General features: G+C 42.5%; 1 protein-coding gene across 3 annotated transcripts in view; it reads left to right on the top strand.

The window, feature by feature from the left end:
- LOC126214858 (aminopeptidase Ey-like) overlaps window positions 1-18,845 on the top strand; it is a 282,069-nt gene that overhangs the window by 137,461 nt on the left and 125,763 nt on the right. For all 3 annotated transcript variants that reach the window (XM_049941494.1, XM_049941493.1, XM_049941495.1), the window contains exon 10: window positions 5,625-5,805. In XM_049941494.1, coding sequence (XP_049797451.1) covers window positions 5,625-5,805 — 181 coding nt within the window. The remainder of the gene's footprint in view (window positions 1-5,624; window positions 5,806-18,845) is intronic.

The following is an 18,845-nucleotide window of genomic DNA, read 5'->3' as shown; positions in this document are numbered from 1 at the left end:
ATTCATTCAGTGTGGACAGTCACTGAGGTGCATCATCACCTAGGTAGATGGCAGGGGGTATGGCAGCTTACAGCTTGAGGTGCACATGCACTCCAGGAAGATTATGTGGTGACTCAGTGTAGCAAGCACACCACTATTTGTGATGGGCAGTGGCAGTATGCGGCCCCGCCAGGGCAACATCTTTTCATTTGTGGCAGGTCGTGCCATTGCTCAGAGTTTGACTCTGAACCAAAACCTGGAGTGCAGTGCCAGGATGCTGGCTGTTAAGGGCCCAGACTGTCGGGCTGTGGTCCTCGGATTGCATCTGTCACGGCAATAGCAGTGCTGACACATTTATGGTGAGGTTTCGGAGGCCGTGGCTGCCAAAGACTGGACACAGTAGCATTGCCCAGGTGGTCGACCTCGAAGGCTGGGTATGGTGGATAAAATGCAGCTGCTCGGTGCTGACTTCACAGAGGGGCTGAGTTTCTGTCACTGCAGAAAGGTCTGGAACAGTGTGGGTGATCAACATCTGTGTGTTGTTGAGCAGCAGTGTGATAAACTGTAGAAACTTCCTGGAGGCCGATCAGCATCCCAGGTCATTGGCATATGGAAGCAGTGGCACAGAAATTGCTACTTTTGCTGGGTTGTTTTATGGGCAGGGGCACTGTCTGGCAGTGGTCAGTGCACAGGTAAAGTGTACGTGGAATAATGTGGCCAGTAGATGCACTATCGGCAGGACACACATGTGGAGAGCAGTAGTGGTGGGGATTACAGGCAACCGCTGTTGAGGAAATAACAAGTGCTGAAACTGAAGCCTACATTCAAGTTTTTCGTATATATATTTAGTGGACCCCCCTCCACACTTGCATTTGCATGGGTACCATTCAAAAAGATCTACTATCACTTCTACTTTGGTTAGTATCTATAAATAATACCACTGAAAATGTAACAAAGGCGGTGATTTATTTTATTTTTGCCTGGTTTGTCAACCATTTGCAACTTTCAGAGAAGCATCATAAGTGGCAAATTTTGAATTCTCTTGTTGCCATTTTAAAATTTGCTTCTTTTGCCAAAACACAGCGGAGTTTACACAATGTCTCCTCACTAACATGGTGTGCAACCGCAACTGGGAGAGAATTCTGAAACGGTGGTTTATTAAGTTTATTTAGTGAGAAAATGAGGAAATGTAAGTTCAATAACTTAGGAAAAGGCATATCCCAAGTACAAAAATAAATGTGTAATGGCTTCACTTATGGCATTCCAAAAACCACAGCATTTCTTGTTTCACCAAGTATTGCTGGCCCATAAAATTACATTCTTTCATCAAAGAAGTCTGTAGTTAGTGGAATATTGTAGTAGATAACAAAGTTTTGTATAATAACCATATGGAAAAATACTCTCCTCTTTGCACACTATCATTTATCAAAATCTCAGTTTGATATGTCAAACCATTTGGATATTTCATTCTGGCTTCATCGCTGGCATGTGCGATCTCAAATGGGTGTGGTACATCAGATCAATTTTCTCAAGACTGATGACAGATAGAGATGTCCACCCAAGTGTAAAGAAAAATTCAATACATTAGCTAAAATTCCAAATGCAACAACATGTTATGTAATAAGCACCAAACACAAAATCATAGCTGTCCCTATTTCATTTCAAACTTTTTTGAATTTTGTGCAGTGTCTTACTTAAATGTAGAAATCATGATAACAATGACTATTAATGAAATGGACACATCATCTTGAAGCTGACATATAAAGCTATAAGTAATGCAAAAATAAAACTTTTTTTACTGAATAGTTTTTGTAAAATTGTTTGAGAAAAATTGTAGTCTGTGCACCTTGATTGTGTCATTGCAGCATGTTGCCTACTGGCCAAAAGTGGGCAAACGATGTCGGCCTCCCCTTCCAAACAAACTAATGAACTCACCCAGTGCTTTGGATGAAAATTGGTCACCTGTGCATCAGCTACCATATCTATGTGGAGTCTATTAGTACTCTGATCATGACTCTGGCAGTATCTATTTTGTCGAAAACTTCAGCAACCATCTTCCAAGACAGAAACTATGAGTTTGAACATACTTAATGGTTAACTGCTAAGCACTGTTAGATATTTAAAGAAATTTGTGACATGCGGCTTAGGTGAATATTTACTTTATTGTGATTGGTCTCGGTCATTGACTATCCTGCATAAATAAATAGAACACACACACACACACACACACACACACACACACACACACACACACACACACACACACACACACACACACACACACATATATACATATACATACAGAACCACTGTCTCTGGCCACTAAGGCAGAGCTGCATGTAGCAACTGCAACTAATGGGAGGGGTGTCCCTGGAGTAAGGAGGAAGCTGGGATGGGGACAAGGAGGGAGGGATGGGAGCTAGGGATAGGGGGAGGTGTAGTGCTGGTTGTGGGAGCATGTAGAGATGTGTTGGGAATAGGGCAGAACTGCTAGGTGCAGTTGGAAGGTTTGAAGAAATGTGGTGGGGGTGGGGGGGCAGAGGGTGCATGAGAAGAGAAGTAGAGGGGGGTGCATCATTGGAATAGAAGGCTGTGTAGTGCTAGAGTTGGGACAGGGAAGGGGATAGGTGGGCGAAGGACAGGGACTAGGAAAGGTGTTTCCTGCTTGAGATGAAAGCATTTTTGCCAAAATCTCAAATGTGCAGCAGTCTTTTTGTTGTGCCTGTCTGCAATGCAATGTCCCCTCTATATGGTGATGACAGTGTGTTTTCTTTATGCAACCTACTGTGTACATTTTGTCCGTAGATTGTGGAAATACAAAACTGTCATACACCAATTGCACATCAGAATAACTTTGGAGTTTAGAAATCTATTGCTCTTCATCATTGAGGTTTTTGAATTCCAAAATTGTTCTGATGCACAATTAATATATGAGACTTTTGTAAATACCTTTCTCAGTGCACGGATAAAATTTATGCCTCAGTCTGTGTAAAAAAACAGCACACACACACACATTAGCATGCATCAAACAATGGAAAATCCAGGTTGAATGTAACAATATTACAAAATGGGCAGTTGCTACTCACCATATAGCAGAGATGCTGAGTCACAGACAGGCATAATAAAAGTACTGTCAGAAAGTGAGCTTTCAGTCATCAAGACCTTTGTCAGTAAAAGGCAATATAGACATACACACTTGACCACAACATCTGGCTACTGGGGCCAGACTGCAGGCAGCAGCACACGATGGGAGAGGCAGCGTGGTGATGGAAGCACTAAGGAGGCTGGGGTGGGCCAAGAGAGGTATAGCAGGGTAGGGGTGTGTGACAGTAAAGTGCTGCTTTTGGGAGCTTACAGGGATAAAGGGATGATGTGGAGAGAGGATAGGGCAGGTAGGTGCCATTGGGAGAGTGTGTGTGTGTGTGTGTGTGTGTGTGTGTGTGTGTGTGTGTGTGTGTCGGGGGGTAGTCGAAAAGGAGAGATGTAAAAAGCCTATGGGCGCATTGGTGGAATAGATGGCTGTGTGGTGCTGGAACGGGAACAAGGAAGGGGCTAGATGGGTAAGGACAATGACTAACGAAGTTTGAAGCCAGGAGGGTTCATGTACATAGTACATATTGCAGTGAGAGTTCCCACCTGTGCAATTCAGAAAAGCCAGTATTGGTGGGAAGGATTCGGATGGCACAAGCTGTGAAGCTGTCACTGAAATGAAGAATGTCATGTTGGACGGCGTGCTCAGCAACGGGGTGATCAAGCTGTTTCTTGGCTGCACTTTGTCGGTGGCCATTCCTGAAGACAGACAACTTTTCGGTTGTCATGCACACATGGAATGCAGCGCAGTGGTTGCAGCTTAGCTTGTAGATCACATGACTGGGTTCATGGGTAGCCCTTCATTTGATGGGATAGGTGACTCTTGTGACTGGACTGTAGTAGGTGGTGGTAGGAGGATGTTTGGGACAGGGCTTGCATCTAGCTCTCTTACGTGGATATGAGCCATGAGGCAAGGAGTTGGGAGCAAGGGTTGTTTAGGGATGGATGAGAATACTGTGTAGGTTCAGTGGGCAGCGGATTACCACTGTGGGAGGGGTGGAAAGGATAGTGGGTAGGACATTTCTCATTTCAGGGAACAATGAGAGATAGGGAAACTCTGGTCAAGAACCCAATTCAGTTGCTCCAGTCCCGGGCAGTGCTCCTCTATGTCCAGACAGTGGGACTTTGGGAGGTGTTGGGTGACTGGAAAGATAAGGCAAGGGAGACCTATTTTTGTACAAGTTTGAAAGGGTAATTACAATCTTTAAAGGCCTCAGTTAGACCCTCTGTATATTTTGAGAGGGGTCACTAATCACTACAGGTGTGACAGCCACAGGTGGGTAGTATCTATGAAAGGAGCTTCGTGGTATGGAATGGATGGCTGCTATCAAACTGGAAGTATTGCTGGTGGTTGGTAGGTTTGATATGGATAGAGGTACTGATGTAGCCATCTTTGAGGTGTAGGTCAATATCGAGGAAGGTGGCTTGATGGACAGAGTAGGACCAGGTGAAGCCAATAGGGGAGATGATGAGATTCTGGAGGAATGTGGATAGGGAGTCCTCACCCTCAATCTAGATCACGTAGATGTCATCAAAGAACCCAAAACCAGAGAAGGGTTTGGGATTCTGGGTGTTTAGGAAGGATTCATCTTGTTTGCTCTTGACTAGTTTGACATAGGATGGTGCCATGCAGGTGCCTGTAGCTGTACCCCATATTTGGTTAGTCATTGTCCTTACTCATCTGGTCCCTTTTCTGTTCCCATTCCAGCACTACACAGCCTCCTATTCCACCAACGCACCCACAGTCTTTTTACTTATCTCCTTTTCTGCTACCTCCCCCCCCCCCCTCCCCATGCATCCTCCATAAACCTCCTGACTGCACCTTTCTGCCATACCCTCTCTCCGACTCATCCCTGCAGACTCCCACAAGCAGCACTTTACCGTCACCCACTCCTACCCCGCTATCCTCCCGATTCCCTGCCCCAGTCTCCTCAGAACCCCAATCACTCGATTGCCTCTTCCACCGTGCACTGCTGCCCCAGTCTGGTCCCAGCCACGAGAGACTGTGCTCATGTGTGTGCGAGTTGTGTGTGTGTGTGTGTGTTTGTGTGTGTGTGTGTGTAAATTGTCTATCTCTGGTAGAGGCCTTGTTGATTGAAAGTTCACTTTCTGACAGTATTTTTGTTGTGCCTATCTGCTACTCAGCATTTTCAGTATGTGGTGAGTAGCAACCATCCTTTTCATACTATTGTTACATTATGGTGTATGTTTGATATATTTAGTGTTCTATTTCTTTATGCTAATACAATGATGGTGGACAATGATTGAAACTGGCTATAATAAGTAATCATGAGATGTGTTCTATGCTGTATGCTAGGAATAAACTACAGCACAGTGTGTATTTATCCAGGAAAAATTGTGCAGGTAAAATTAGGCATATAACAGCTCACCCAGAGGCATAGAAGTAATCGTTATTCACACACACCATTCTTGATGGGAGAGGGAAGAAACTGTAATATATGAAACAATGACTTTATATCTCCCATGCACTTTATTGTGATTTGCTGATTATAGATACAGATGCAAAAAAACAATATGTTTTGTATTGTCAACAGGGATGACCGGATACTTGTTGGGCCGGAAACAACAAGTGATAACTTGCAGAGAGCGGCCATACACATTGTTCACGAGTTCAGTCACCAGTGGTTTGGCAACCTAGTCACACCGATTTGGTTTTCAGAGACATGGCTCAAGGAAGGCTTAGCCACATTCCTTGAGTACCGAGCAACCAATTTTGTAAGTACAGTTAACTGTGGGCTGTTTAGGTGACCAGCCATCATTTATTGAATTTGTACTAAAACCAGGAACAGAGCTTTGAATCAGTGTAGGCAATTACTTAAATTTTTGTGAACTGTAATGCAGAGGCACACTTTAAAAGATCAGAAAATTTTCTGGTGGGTGGGGGGCTGAGAATGTGAGAAGCAGTGAATGAATGGAGGGTATGAGAAAGAGCAAAACAAGGAAACTGGAGTTCACCTTGTAAATGGAAGAGGAGTGGAGTTGAAAATGCCAAGAGAAGAAATGGTGATTACACACTTTGGAAACAGTAAGGTTGTAAAAAGCAAGTCTAGTGTCCATTCCAAAATAGTATGAAGTGCACTCCCTACCACCTAATGACCATTGATTGCACACTTGCAACTACTTTGCTCACATGGCATTATCTCTGAAACAAGTAATATGGTCTGTGCAATATGAAACAAGAAATAATCATTCATTAAAAGAATTTGTACAGAGTGCTCAGCTTCGAGGGGTGAGGATGCATTGCACTGGAGTCAGAGTCCTACAAGCTAAGCTACCCTAAAGCATTAACAAAGAATTACCTACTCTATAGATGTTGAATCAGCACTGGAGTATCGAATGCTTGTGGTCTAGCTCTAAATATGAAATATCGCTTGAGACTTGGCCCTAGGTATTTAACTGTCAGATGATCACAGTGGAGTGGCTGAATGGTGGAACCCCCTTTATAGTGCGATTAAAATTACTTGATGCGTGATGTATATCACTTGACATTACAGTGTTGCCACATCCACTGCCTTCTACTGCTCAGTTACAGACAGCACATGGCACAGTGCGTCACTTAACAAATGCTGTTAATGTGTAACATGGAGAAATGTTGGAAGTGGTCACCATGAGGTATGACAGAAATGCAAGATGCTCTACTGACAGATAATTTTAACTGAAGAATGACTGAACTGTGGCAGGCTACAGGTTTTGTAGCCCTGAATTTAAACTTAGGTGTCCTAACCTAACCACAGCTTCATGATGTGCAATCTTTATGAGAAAACTGCAACCAACATTCTGTGGCAGAACTAAAATCACGATCACTTTGTTATGTCGTTTAAGGCTAACCTCTATGAGTAACTTCAAGACAGAAAAATGTCGTAATATGTTTGTTTGCATAGCCATCTTCCCCAGCAGAATTTCAGTTTTAGCAGCAAAAGCAAACTGCAATTTCTCCCTATCATTGGTACCTGAGACTCTCCTCACACTGGCTTTATGGGATGTGTTCATTACCAACCAATAAGAAGTCCTGGTTGGCATTTGGTTGCAGATTGTAGGCAACACAGGCAGATTCCAAATGAAAAAAGAATGATAGTAAGAAAAATAAGAGAAAATAAAGGTAATACAATCACGAAAATAACCCAGCAAAGAATGAGAAATAAAAGAGTTATGTTTAAACTAGTTAACTGAATAAAACTGATAACCGAAATCTTGTGATTAGGTTCAGAAAAAAAAGAAAAAAAAAAAAAAAATGTTGCATTTGCCAATATTCAAACCTTTAATCTTCTAAGTGTCTGGTTTATATACTAACCACTATGCTATACCATTACACTGCAAAATGCTGTTGTATTTATGGCTCTGCTGTCCCAGTAACAGTGATTAATTGACAGCGCTTAGGAATTCAGCTTCATGCAATGTTGTGCAATGTGTATCAAATGTAAACCAATCCCTGTAATTATACTAACTGCATAAATGACACTGAACCACGTTTCATGCAGAAGTATCCAGTAGTGTTTGGTTAGCCAAACCCAGGTTTCAGGATGCAGAAACTTCAAGAAAGAAAGCCAAACAAGAAATTGGAAATGAACTAATTGTTGTAGCAGTTAGGCAGTGGCAAACAGTTCAGGCATGATGTGGAGTGCTATGACTGGGGGAGATAATCTACAATGCATTAAGTGTCAACTGTTAAATAATTTTAATCAGACTATAGGTGTTGTTGTGTACCATATGACTGCATACACACAAGCACTAAGGGAAACATGTCCATTTAATTAGACAAAATGCAACTGCTGTTATTTCCAGCCAAAAGTGAAATGATCAAAATATCACTGTCAAGTCTGCTGCTGGATCACATTGTTTAAACTTTACAATATTTTAGAAAGCAACTGCTCACACAACATCAGTTGGTTACTGCTGGTAAGGAAACACATCTCACACAGTAACCAGCAACAACCAGCTGATGTCAATCAGTTAATTCGAACCAATACTGTGGGAGCTTCCTGGGAGATTAAAACTGTGTGCTGGACTCAGAACCTTTGCCTTTCACAAGCATGTGCACTACTGACTGAGCTACCCAACCACGACTCACTACCCACCCTCACAGCTTCACTTGCCTGCAAAAGACAAAGGTCACAAGTTCGAGTCTTGGTCTGGCATACAGTTTTGATCTGCCAGGAAGTTTCATATCAATGCATGCTTTACCACAGTGTGAAAATCTCATCTTGATAATATTATGGGATTTACATGACATGATCCAGTGCGATACTTGACAGCCGTATGTTGGTTATTTTTATTTTGTTTAGAAGTGACCGTAATGGAGTTTTGTCTAGTGGAGTGGACAGGGCTCTTTTAAGGTGTGTGTGTGTGTGTGTGTGTGTGTGTGTGTGTGTGTGTGTGTGTGTGTGTGAATACCTTTCCTTGTGAAAAAGCCAAGAAAATACGAAAAAAACTGACAGGATGCTACAGAAAGCAAAACTGCCAGCGTGCAACTTGAAAAGAAAAGAGGTACAACCTATCAGGAGCTGCAACACTGGTAACAGTGTAGTGGTTCTGCTTGCTGACCAGGGAAATGTAACTAAAGCAATGACAGCAGAAGATAATCAGCAGAGATATGTAACCTACTAGATGTGACAATCTACCAGAAGCTAAGCACGGAACCAACACAGTGGATAACAGAAAATACAAATCTGTTAATCAAGACCTCTTTCTTTACATACGTACAGAGAAAGTGCAACACAGAAGTGCTTCTACCATGGCCACATGGTTCACCAAAAACCTTTAAAGATGACAAATACCAATTGTAGGCATTCGTGGCACATTGATTTCTAAACTGGTGAACTTGGCCTTCTCATCCATCTCCAACCAACACACACATAAATGACTTTGGACATTTCATTGAGAGAGTAAATTAACTAAAACTTGGATCAAACAACAGCCAAATCAACTCTGATGTTGTTTGTTTGTTTATCAAAGTGCCAATTGTTGACTCTCTGGAGTATGTTGCATCCATATTTCTGCAGGACCCCTCTGAACTGTTTCATGCACATCTCTATGTTGTAATCCTGTAGTGTGTGTAATAGGAAAGTCACGCCCAAAGGAACTTGGGGAAAGGACCCAAATGGAAGGGCTTGACCACAGAGGTTTTCTTTTCAACAATATTTTCAGTTTTGTCAAAAATACAAATACAACTTTATTACATCAACAAACAAATTGTGAGAGTAAATAAACAGGGTAAATAATTAAAATAATTAGTTATAATAGTTTTTTAAACATCTAAACATTCTGAACAAAACACATTCTCCTTTAAGCCAAACGTAAAAGTATGAATTGGTTACACAACTTGGACTGAGATAACGATTTCAAAAGATTTTTTTTTCTCAACTGATGATCATAACCCCTAAATCATGGGTGAGGCTCACGTATGCTTTCTTCTTTCATAAGATACAACAGAATACAACATTTGAATATAACAGAGGGAAACATTCCACGTGGAAAAATATATCTAAAAAGAAAGATGATGAGACTTACCAAACAAAAGCGCTGGCAGGTCGATAGACACACAAACACACACAAATATACACACAAAATTCAAGCTTTCGCAACAAACTGTTGCCTCATCAGGAAAGAGGGGAAGGAGAGGGAAAGACGAAAGGATGTGGGTTTTAAGGGAGGGGATAAGGAGTCATTCCAATCCCGGGAGCGGAAAGACTTACCTTAGGGGGAAAAAAGGACAGGTATACACTCGCGCACACACACACATATCCATCCACACATACAGACACAAGCAGACATATTTAAAGACAAAGAGTTTGGGCAGAGATGTCAGTCGAGGTGGAAGAGTAGAGGCAAAGAAGTTGTTGAAAGACAGGTGAGGTATGAGTGGCGGCAACTTGAAATTAGCAGAGATTGAGGCCTGGCGGATAACGAGAAGAGAGGATATACTGAAGGGCAAGTTCCCATCTCCGGAGTTCGGATAGGTTGGTGTTGGTGGGAAGTATCCAGATAACCCGGACGGTGTAACACTGTGCCAAGATGTGCTGGCTGTGCACCAAGGCATGTTTAGCCACAGGGTGATCCTCATTACCAACAAACACTGTCTGCCTGTGTCCATTCATGCGAATTGACAGTTTGTTGCTGGTCATTCCCACATAGAATGCATCACAGTGTAGGCAGGTCAGTTGGTAAATCACGTGGGTGCTTTCACACGTGGCTCTGCCTTTGATCGTGTACACCTTCCGGGTTACAGGACTGGAGTAGGTGGTGGTGGGAGGGTGCATGGGACAGGTTTTGCACCGGGGGCGGTTACAAGGATAGGAGCCAGAGGGTAGGGAAGGTGGTTTGGGGATTTCATAGGGATGAACTAACAGGTTACGAAGGTTGGTGGACGGCGGAAAGACACTCTTGGCAGAGTGGGGAGGATTTCATGAAGGATGGATCTCATTTCAGGGCAGGATTTGAGGAAGTTGTATCCCTGCTGGAGAGCCACATTCAGAGTCTGGTCCAGTCCCGGAAAGTATCCTGTCACAAGTGGGGCACTTTTGTGGTTCTTCTGTGGGGGATTCTGGGTTTGAGGGGATGAGGAAGTGGCTCTGGTTATTTGCTTCTGTACCAGGCCGGGAGGGTAGTTGCGGGATGCGAAAGCTGTCGTCAGGTTGTTGGTGTAATGTTTCAGGGATTCCGGACTAGAGCAGATTCGTTTGCCACGAAGACCTAGGCTGTAGGGAAGGGACCGTTTGATGTGGAATGGGTGGCAGCTGTCATAATGGAGGTACTGTTGCTTGTTGGTGGGTTTGATGTGGACGGACGTGTGAAGTTGGCCATTGGACAGGTGGAGGTCAACGTCAAGGAAAGTGGCATGGGATTTGGAGTAGGACCAGGTGAATCTGATGGAACCAAAGGAGTTGAGGTTGGAGAGGAAATTCTGGAGTTCTTCTTCACTGTGAGTCCAGATCATGAACATGTCATCAATAAATCTGTACCAAACTTTGGGTTGGCAGACCTGGGTAACCAAGAAGGCTTCCTCTAAGCGACCCATGAATAGGTTGGCATACGAGGGGGCCATCCTGGTACCCATGGCTGTTCCCTTTAATTGTTGGTATGTCTGGCCTTCAAAAGTGAAGAAGTTGTGGGTCAGGATGAAGCTGGCTAAGGTAATGAGGAAAGAGGTTTTAGGTAGGGTGGCAGGTGATCGGCGTGAAAGGAAATGCTCCATCGCAGCGAGGCCCTGGACGTGCGGAATATTTGTGTATAAGGAAGTGGCATCAATGGTTACAAGGATGGTTTCCGGGGGTAACAGATTGGGTAAGGATTCCAGGCGTTCAAGGAAGTGGTTGGTGTCTTTGATGAAGGATGGGAGACTGCATGTAATGGGTTGAAGGTGTTGATCTACGTAGGCAGAGATACGTTCTGTGGGGGCTTGGTAACCAGCTACAATGGGGCGGCCGGGATGATTGGGTTTGTGGATTTAAACCTTAAAACCCACATCCTTTCGTCTTTCCCTCTCCTTCCCCTCTTTCCTGATGAGGCAACAGAATACAACATTTGTTACACAAAATTACTAGATATGCAGAGTAAAAAATAACAGTAATAATTTATTTTTTATGACCACTGCTAATGTCCCAAGACTTTAAAGGAACAAGGCTCATTTAAACAGCAAAAGAAATGCAATTTAGGTGAACACACGGATTATACAATTAGCCAAGTTTTCAAATACAATGAAGCTTAACTTCCCTGTAGAGCCGGCAATTTAGAAGCATTAGGCTTTCATTATAGAATGGGAACATCTTGTCACCTTTACCAACACCGGCTGATACCTGAGGCCCTCAGTTGCCAATACCCAAATTCTGATTATGAACAATCACTCAAATAAACCACAAGGAACAAAAATACAGATTTCACAGCTATTGTCTCTCTATAATGATGCTGGCACAACATTTCTTGCATGATTCTAATGGCCAAGATAACAAGAATGCCAAATAAATAGACGTAGATACAAGTGTATATTCAGTTCAGAAAATTTAGTGTTATTTATGGACTAACCAACACAAACAACAACATCTGTTAAACAGTTTTCGCCTGGAAGGCACAGCAAAGCATAAATATCAACTGCAAGTAAGGACCTTTCTTAGTAATTAGGCATTAAAAGCAACATCATAAAACTTTAAAACTACAAATATCTCAGAGTCCTGAGGAGCATATATGGGACATATATCACCAACTGAAATTCAGTTAGGTTTAAATTCTTGGGCAAATGTGCCTCTAGCTTACAGTTCGCACTGCTCCTGCCTGCACACATAAGCAAATAACACGTCTAGAACATCAGCGGCACAGCTGTACGGTGATGGGGCCCTTAGTCTTAGCGGAGCTTCAGAGACAACACTAAAACATACTAAAATACAATATTAGGCGAGGCAGTGTATGGAATTTACACTCAAAATGACAAGGAGCTGTTCCTTATCTAAGGCAAAAGTATTTAAAAGTCGCTCAAGCCACTCAAACGATTGCCGAAGCATCATTCCGGAAGAAGTGACTACAAAGCATGATGTATACCAAGGTATCCTACCAGACTTTCCAAATAGTGGAAATCTTCACATTCAAGTCTGCACAGAAACAACCAATGGCAAGGTGAAAAGAAGCGAAGACGCTTGCAGAAAAGGTAATGTGTGACAAATCCACTGCAGTGAGAGAAAGACGGTGACCATTCAAGTCCACTGCCAGCTCCACAGCAAAACACAGTTGCAATCGCTGCACTGTATGACCAAGCACGCGCCTCTCCAATCTGCCTTGTACTGGCTTGTATCCACTCCGACTGCCAACAACCCTTCACTCTGCAACCTTGCTCACCTTCCTTCGGTTGAGTGCCACCTAACTTCTTCAATTGATAGCTGACACAGATTGTAGTTTACACAGAAATCGAGCCACCATGCTTGAACTTCCCACATCAAAACCACAAGATACTCACACCCCTCCTTGGAAAAAAGAATATTTGGGGAACTTTATGTATTGTTGTTAACTTGGCAGATATTATTCCTAGATGTCTGGCTGGTGGCTAAGTTATTATTGACTAAGGGATTAACAGGATTCAGGAACCTTAACACGTCACATGGGTGCAAATAACGAGGAACTAACTTATGAGCAATGCCCACACCCCCTTTTGCTGCAACACTAAAATAGTGAATGAAAACTCTGTCTCCTACCTTGGCCCCTAAATTCGTGTTTCCCTTGTTTGTAATTAAAGAAATTGGTTGTAATTAAAGAAATTATTCAGGCAGTGAAGGGAGACGAAAATTTAATGGTCATGGGTGACTGGAATTCGAGAGTAGGAAAGGGAGAGAAGGAAACATAGTAGGTGAATATGGATTGGGGCTAAGAAATGAAAGAGGAAGCTGCCTGGTACAATTTTGCGCAGAGCATAACTTAATCATAGCTAACACTTGGTTCAAGAAACATGAAAGAAGGTTGTATACATGGAAGAACCCTGGAGATACTAGAAGGTATCAGATAGATTATATAATGGTAAGACAGAGATTCAGGAACAAAGTTTTAAATTGTAAGACATTTCCAGGGGCAGATGTGGACTTGACCACAATCTATTAGTTCATCATCATCATCTTGGACAGTTTCCAGCCACTGGCTGGGTCTGTCGGGAACACAAGCCTCTCCATCATGTTCTGTCTTTCCACCGTTCCCCCTCTTCCACCTTCGTCCAGTTCTCTCCTCTTCTCGTCACACATTCCTTCACTCCCTTCACCCATCTATCTCTTGGTCTTCCTCTGGGTCTCTTCCCCTCCAGTTGCAGATCAAACATCCTCTTTGGAATTGTTCCCTCATCCATTCTCTTCATGTGTCCATACCACTGCAGTCTTGATTTTTCTATCCTGTCCTGTACTGGTTCCTCCTTTAGTCTTTCCCTCACATACGCATTTCGCAATCTGTCTCGTGTTGTTACACTCAACCTGCTCCTCTGGAACTTCATTTCACTAGCCTGTATTCTACTTTTGTCACTTTTGTGCATTACCCATGTCTCACTTCCGTATGCCAATATGGGGACAAAGTAGGTTCGGTATATAATTCCCTTGGATTTCTGTAAGGGGGGAAATGCAATGGAAATAAAGGAAAGGTGCAGAAAAGCAGGGCAGTTCTACAAATGCATTAGGGGGCTTATTTGAAGCAAGGAGGTGCCACAGAAATCCAAGGGAATCTATTAGTTATGAACTGTAAATTAAAACTGAAGAAACTGCAAAAAGGTGGGAATTTAAGGAGATGGGACCTGGATAAACTGAAAGAACCAGAGGTTGTACAGGGTTTCAGGGAGAGCATAAGGGAACAATTGAAAGCAATGGGGGAAAGAAATACAGTAGAAGAAGAATGGGTAGCTTTGAGGGATGAAATATTGAAGGCAGCAGAGGATCAAATAGGTAAAAAGACAAGGGCTAGTAGAAACCCTTGGGTAACAGAAGAAATATTGAATTTAATTGATGAAAGGAGAAAATGTAAAAATGCAGTAAATGAAGCAGGCAAAAAGGAATACAAATGTCTCAAAAATGAGGTTGACAGGAAGTGCAAAATGGCTAAGCAGGGATGGCTAGAGGACAAATGTAAGGATGTGGCTTATCTCACTAGGGGTAAGATAGATACTGCCTACAGGAAAATTAAAGAGACCTTTGGAGAAAGGAGAACCACTTGCATGAATATCAAGAGCTTTGATGGAAACCCAGTTCTAAGCAAAGAAGGGAAAGCAGAAAGGTGGAAGGAGTATATAGAGGGTCTATACAAGGGCGATGTACTTAAGTACAATATTATGGAAATGGAAGAGTATGTAGATGAAGATGAAATGGGAGATATGGTACTGCGTGAAGAGTTTGACAGAGCACTGAAAGACCTGAGTCGAAACAAGGCCCCCGGAGTAGACAACATTCCATTAGAACTACTGACAGCCTTGGGAGAGCCAGTCCTGATAAAACTCTACCATCTGGTGAGCAAGATGTATGAGACAGGCGAAATACCCTCAGACTTCAAGAAGAATATAATAATTCCAATCCCAAAGAAAGCAGGTGTTGACAGATGTGAAAATTACTGAACTATCAGTTTATTAAGTCACAGCTCCAAAATACTAACACAGATTCTTTACAGACGAATGGAAAAACTGATAGAAGCTGACCTCGGGGAAGATCAATTCAGATTCTGTAGAAATGTTGGAACACGTGAGGCAATACTGACCCAACGACTTATCTTAGAAGAAAGATTAAGGAAAGGCAAACCTACATTTCTAGCATTTATAGACTTAGAGAAAGCTTTTGACAATGTTGACTGGAATACTCTCTTTCAAATTCTGGAGGTGACGGGGGTAAAATACAGGGAGCGAAAGGCTATTTACAATTTGTACAGAAAGCAGATGGCAGTTATAAGAGTCGAGGGGTATGAAAGGGGGGAAGCAGTGGTTGGGAAGGGAGTGAGACAGGGTTGTAGCCTATCCCCGATGTTATTCAATCTGTATATTGAGCAAGCAGTAAAGGAAACAAAACAAAAGTTCAGAGTAGGTATTAAAATCCATGGAGAAGAAATAAAAACTGAGGTTCGCCGATGACATTGTAATTCTGTCAGAGACAGCAAAGGACTTGGAAGAGCAGTTGAATGGAATGGACAGTGTCTTGAAAGGAGGATATAAGATGAACATCAACAAAAGCAAAATGAGGATAATAGAATGTAGTCGAATTAAGTCGGGTGATGCTGAGGGAATTAGATTAGGAAATGAGACACTTAAAGTAGTAAAGGAGTTTTGCTATTTGGGGAGCAAAATAACTGATGATGGTTGAAGTAGAGAGGATATAAAATGTAGACTGGCAATGGCAAGGAAAGCATTTCTGAAGAAGAGAAATTTGTTAACATCAGCTATAGATTTAAGTGTCAGGAAGTCGTTTCTGAAAGTATTTGTATGGAGTGCAGCCATGCATGGAAGTGAAACATGGACGATAACCAGTTTGGACAAGAAGAGAATAGAAGCTTTCGAAATGTGGTGCTACAGAAGAATGCTGAAGATTAGATGGGTAGATCACATAACTAATGAGGAGGTACTGAATAGAATTGGGGAGAAGAGGAGCTTGTGGCACAACTTGACTAGAAGAAGGGATCGGTTGGTAGGACATGTTCTGTGGCATCAAGGGATCACAAATTTAGTATTGGAGGGCAGTGTGGAGGGTAAAAATCGTAGAGGGAGACCAAGAGATGAATACACTAAGCAGATTCAGAAGGATGTAGGTTGCGGTAGGTATTGGGGGATGAAGGGGCTTGCACGGGATAGAGTAGCATGGAGAGGTGCATCAAACCAGTCTCAGGACTGAAGACCACAACAACAACTTGGTTGTAATGACATGCCTGCCTGTGATGTACTAACCCTGTGCTCCGAGTAGCCCTTCTCCAGTTTCACTCGCTAACCTCCAGGGTGATTTTATCAGAGAGGAGCTCATTTATCGACCATACGTTGGCCAACGGGGAAGGTGTAGGTGAACACTAAGGAAGTGGGAATTGCCTTGATTGCCTCATGTTGTGTGGACCTAAAAATTAAATTTGACCATGGAATCAATCAATATCTCTCACTTTTTCTGAAACATGGCATGGAGTATGATTACCCTTTTCACAAAGGGTAGATCCTTGTAGGGTAATGAGTGGTGGTGAGGTGTCTAATGGTGTTTTCACAACAAAATATTGTACACTCTCTTGAAGTAAACGCTGGAGCATTGTCACTAACCAAAGTCTTGGGTGAGCCAAAGATGTAAAATATTTTAGACAAATGGCAAATAGGAAAAACCACTGTCCCCCCTCAGCCAGGAACTAACCAGGTAAACCAAGAAAAGGGGCCAACAACAACAAAAATGTAATGATTCACACCCCAAGTACAAGGGAGGTGACCCATGTAATCAATGAAAAATTTATCATTGGGATGGCTCTCTCAGGTTGACTGCAAAAAGTCCATATGCAAGTTAGGTTTGGGTTTAGCTGCATTACACAGTTGACACTCCCCCAACAAATGTTGAATGTCCCTGTACAGCGAAGGCCATGTCACATGTTCTTTGATTTTCAAAAAATGGTTCAAATGGCTCTGAGCACTATGGGACTTAACATCTGAGGTCATCAGAACTTAGAACTACTTAAACCTAACTAACCTAAGGACATCACACACGTCCATGCCCGAGGCAGGATTCAAACCTGCGACCGTAGCGGTCGCGCGGTTCCAGACTGAAGCGCCTAGAACCGCTCGGCCACACAGGCCAGATCGTTGATTTTGACAATAGTTTTATAAACATCAAAAAGTGCCCAACCAGTAAGGAATTATGAAAATATTGGAATATTGGAGGTACCAGCTCCTTAGGTAAACAAATTCTAAAAGTTTTGTTGCCTCTCTTCCTATGACAAACAATGCCTTTATTTAAGATGTACCCCATCACCTGTTCCGCATCATATAACCTATGTTTGATTGATAGGGTCCTGATCCTGTTTATTCTTAAGATTTCCAAAGAGCCATTGCACTACAGTCAGCGCCCTGGACACCCAAGCAACCTGCTAGGTCTCAGGCACATCCTGCCTATGTTAGTCTTCTTCAGTTCTTCAAACATACAACTCAAGGTGTCAGTGATATGGTTATTGGTGGGGGCCTCTAATATAGTTAACCTTAAAATATAGTGTGGAGATACAGAACACCCACCACATAATATTTTGCATATTCCTGGTGTGCGCTAAGACCCTGCTCGTGACTGGTTATGTCTCTAATACAAACACACTGTGCTCTAGATAAAACTCGAACTTTTCCAAAGTGAAAATAACTGCTAGAGTGTCCTACTCATACATGCAGTACTTAAGCTCTGTAGGGGATGGTCCCCTCAATGCGTAAGTGACAGGATGGTGTTCACCTTAATGCTCTTGCAAGAGAACAGCTGTAACCCCATAATTAGAGGCACCAGTTTGAACAGTGTATGGGAACTCAGAATTGGGAATGGCCAGCAAAAGAGGGTTACTGAGAGCCATATTAATGGCTTCAAAGGAGGCCTGATGATTTTCAGCCCAGTTAAATACATCACTCTTTTTATGCAAATTGTTATGAGGAACTGCTAACTAGGTGAAGTTTGACACAAATTTATGAAATAAATACCCATGCCAATGAACCTGGACACCCTTTTATTATTCCTAGAGGGAGGAATGTTTTGTAAATCCTGATTCTGCTTTTGGTTGACCATAACCCCACCTATGGAGACCAAGTGTCCAAAAAAGGAAATCTGCCGCCAAGCCAATGAGATTTTAGATGATTTAACAGTGAGCCCAGCTGCTCTAAGATGAAGCAGGACTTATTCTGAATGTCAAAGGTGCTTGGCAAAAGAGGCACTTAAAAACAATATCATCATACAAGTAATTATAGACTTAGAATAACTCCAAATCACCAAACATGTTATCCAAGATGTGGGACAACAACAGCTCCAGGTGACAGGCCAAAAGTAACCTGGCTGACATTATACAGATTCCAGTCTGTACAAAAGGCTGTAATGTGTTAGAGTTTTCATTCAACAGAATTTGCTAATAAGCTTGGTTGAAGTCAAGTATGGTAAGAAAACATGGCCCCAAAAACCACATAAACCAATTATGGAGTTCGGGAAGAGGAGTACATTACAGAACAAAATTATCATTTAAAACCCTATACTCCATGACCGTTTGGTAGTCCCTCTCTTGTCCCTTGGGCACTAGAGATACGAGAGAGGTATATAGGGGTGTTGAAGGTCTAATACATC

The sequence above is a fragment of the Schistocerca nitens genome, chromosome 12 (assembly GCF_023898315.1).
Source record: "Schistocerca nitens isolate TAMUIC-IGC-003100 chromosome 12, iqSchNite1.1, whole genome shotgun sequence".
NCBI classification, from domain to species: Eukaryota; Metazoa; Arthropoda; class Insecta; order Orthoptera; family Acrididae; genus Schistocerca; species Schistocerca nitens.
This window is presented reverse-complemented; position numbering and strand designations above follow the sequence as displayed.